Raw genomic sequence first — 2,921 nt, 5'->3', positions numbered from 1 at the left:
AAATTTAAAAAATAAAAGTTAAAATGATACGAAATATAAAGGTGGAAATTTTTAAAGTACTATAAATGAAAAATGAGAGAAAAGAAATAGAAATAATTTTAGTGGTCAATTTTTATGACATAAGTGACCATTTAAAGAATTAACTTGAACTTTTGTATGCTCATGCCTTTTGTATTTAATGATAAAATATATTTTTTTTTTAAAATCGGTTAAAACAAATAGGTAAAAAATTTATTTTCATATGTACAAAATGAGAGTAATTAAATTGGTTTCAAAATAAATTTAAGAAAAAAAAACAGAAAATGATAAAAAAGAGGAAAGAGAAAAACAAGAAAGAAAAATAGGAGGCAAAGAAGAAAAACAAAACGTAGGTCCCACGAATTTAAATATAATAATAATAATAAAGTAATCCCTCATACAACTTATACTCATACAACTAGTATAAGTTGTGCCTCATCCATAATAAAAAATTTCCCTACAGTTGTGGACAAGAAAAAAATGTAATATAATTGGTGGCCGCATGGGCACATTTTGTCCATGTTTCACTTTCACCATCACGTGAAATGAAAATTCATTCTAGAAGGAAATGAGATCTTTGATCATACAATTATTATTATTATTTTTAAAATAATTATTTGCAATTTTATTTTATTTTAGATGTAACGATACATTTTTTTAATTAAAAAATGACCTAATAAATTGATTATTTTTAAATTGAAATGTAAATTATTTTAACAATTAAATACTAATTGGTTTGAAATCACCAGTGTTTCTATAAAATTAGATTTTAAGCTTAACTCACGCCCTAAAAACTAACTCAAAGGAATAAAAATTACTCAAGCATTATAAGAAGCATCGATCTCATTAACATCATCATTGTATCATCACTGTGAGATTTTTTTTGCTTTTAACATTAGTCCGGAAGGAAGATCAATCTCAGGTCATTCGCGTGATGACTACCCTCGAAACCAATTGAGATCTTCAGACTAATTAGGGTACTCAAACTCCATTAATTTGAATATCAGAAAACAGGGCATACAAGAATTGCAAGATGTCAATCATTTTATTGAACCCTAGAAAAAAATAATACAAGAAACTCAAACAAAAGCGAGTGTTTCAACATGTTTATAAGCATCAAAACAATCATACCGTGCACCACCAATAAAATTTCTGAAAGAATCAGGCTGTATATCAGCTAGCTCTTTCACCATCCCATTATGTATATCAAACACAACAATCTTCCCTGGAAGTGATATCAATACCCTTGCTCTGTTTTCTTCATCTGTTAGAAAACAGAGGGTACTGAATGCATATGGAAAGTTATAATCTTCAGGAGGATACACTTCTTGATTCACCATCATCGGATACAAATTGGTCAAAAATTCAAGATTCACTCGATACTTCACAAACCAACAAGAATAATCACTCTTCAATTCCAAAACATCAAACTCTATATCTTGTGGCTTATGAATCTCAATAAGATGTAAATGACCACCCGATTCTCCGAAATACTCGATGTTCCTGTACCACTGTCCTTCAGGAATATCGGTGCTAGGCATTGATTTAAACACGCAGGTATCAACTTGCAAGCACAAAAAGGGGCTTGTTTGGCTAAACCAATGAACAGCCCCTTTCCAGAAAACCCCGCCATAGCTGCATAAATCCACTTTATTACAGTGCTCATTCGAATGCCTCCAAATCCCAGATCCGGATGAATACACAGAGAAACAGAGTCGATTTTCAGAAACAGAGAACCAAACGCAAACAACATAGTAATCTTCGGATATGTTGGGATCAAATGCTAAGTTCATACTTTTCACTATCATGGTCTCCGGCACCGGAATAAATCTATGATGACCGGTAGTGAGATTATAAATATAAAAATCCGTCTTAGCATCATCCGATTTAAAACCAACGCATAAAAGCCCATTACAAGAATTGATATTACACACAACTTTGCTACCACGCGAATCGGATAAACGGTCGTAAATCCGACCCATTTCAGATATTCGTTCTTCATTAAGAGCAAGAAAATCATAATTTGGGTGTCGGCACAAGAAAACGCCGACGGTGGAGGCAGAGGAGGTAGCATTCCGACGAGTATGGAGTCGACGGAAATGGGTATTAGAAATAAGAGAAATCCAGTGTTTAGATACGCACTGGAAACGAAGTAGAGATTTTGGGGGTAATCGGAGGAGTATTTCAGTTAAAAGATCTTCACTGCCGGCGATTTGCTCCGACGACGAGGAGATTTCGGAGAAAACCGGCAAGTGATGCTTCAGCTGTTCGATGTAACTCCGGGAGTGGGTAAGGGTCAATCTAATCGGAGTAATAGCACCGCCGAACGAAGTACAGTCACCGGAAACCATGGTGTTTGATTTGGAAACTGAATGTATTTTATTGAAGTGAAATTGCACACTCTATATTAAGAGCAGCCAGTTATAAGTCTGTCCCTACAAATTGATGGATGGATAGAGTTAGTAATATTTAATTAATGCAATTGGCCTACTTTATTTGTAACCCATAAAAAAATTACTATGAGAAGTTTATCAACTTTATATGATTGTATCATACGTATCACATGTTTTTATTTTTTCTGTTTTTAGTCTATTTTTTTAAAGAGCCTTTTTGAGTAAAAAGTCGTGCTGGACACTGTTCTAAAAGAAAATTATTATAGTCTATTTTTATAAAGAGTTTTTTCGGTAAAAGTCGTGTTGAACACTGTCATAAAGAAAGAAATTATTAATACTAGCAAGTAGGAGGATGAAATTAAGGCAAAGGCTAATTGAAAAATGTAAGAAAGAAATCTAAAAACAGAGAGAATTATGGAAAAGAAAATATTTTTTGGTGCATTCTCATGGAACGAAATGCATATTTATAGGTGGTGTTATAAAGAGAGTTCAAATAATGACAAGTGGTTT

General features: G+C 32.9%; 1 protein-coding gene across 1 annotated transcript; it reads right to left on the bottom strand.

Moving 5' to 3' along the window:
* Positions 1 to 980: 980 nt before the first annotated feature.
* Positions 981 to 2,482, bottom strand: LOC107059557 (F-box protein At5g07610-like). The gene has a single exon (XM_015306164.1). It carries the CDS (start codon positions 2,367 to 2,369, stop codon positions 1,098 to 1,100), a length of 1,272 nt encoding a protein of 423 aa, XP_015161650.1. The 5' UTR covers positions 2,370 to 2,482; the 3' UTR covers positions 981 to 1,097.
* Positions 2,483 to 2,921: the final 439 nt, after the last annotated feature.

This window comes from Solanum tuberosum, unplaced genomic scaffold, assembly GCF_000226075.1.
Source record: "Solanum tuberosum cultivar DM 1-3 516 R44 unplaced genomic scaffold, SolTub_3.0 scf00026, whole genome shotgun sequence".
NCBI classification, from domain to species: domain Eukaryota; kingdom Viridiplantae; phylum Streptophyta; class Magnoliopsida; order Solanales; family Solanaceae; genus Solanum; species Solanum tuberosum.
The sequence above is the reverse complement of the archived record's forward strand: the minus strand, read 5'-3'. Positions and strand labels throughout refer to the sequence as shown.

Coding starts and splice junctions, on each gene's coding strand:
- LOC107059557 (XM_015306164.1), bottom strand. CDS start 2,369: ATGGTTTCCGGTGACTGTACTTCGTTCGGCGGTGCTATTACTCCGATT.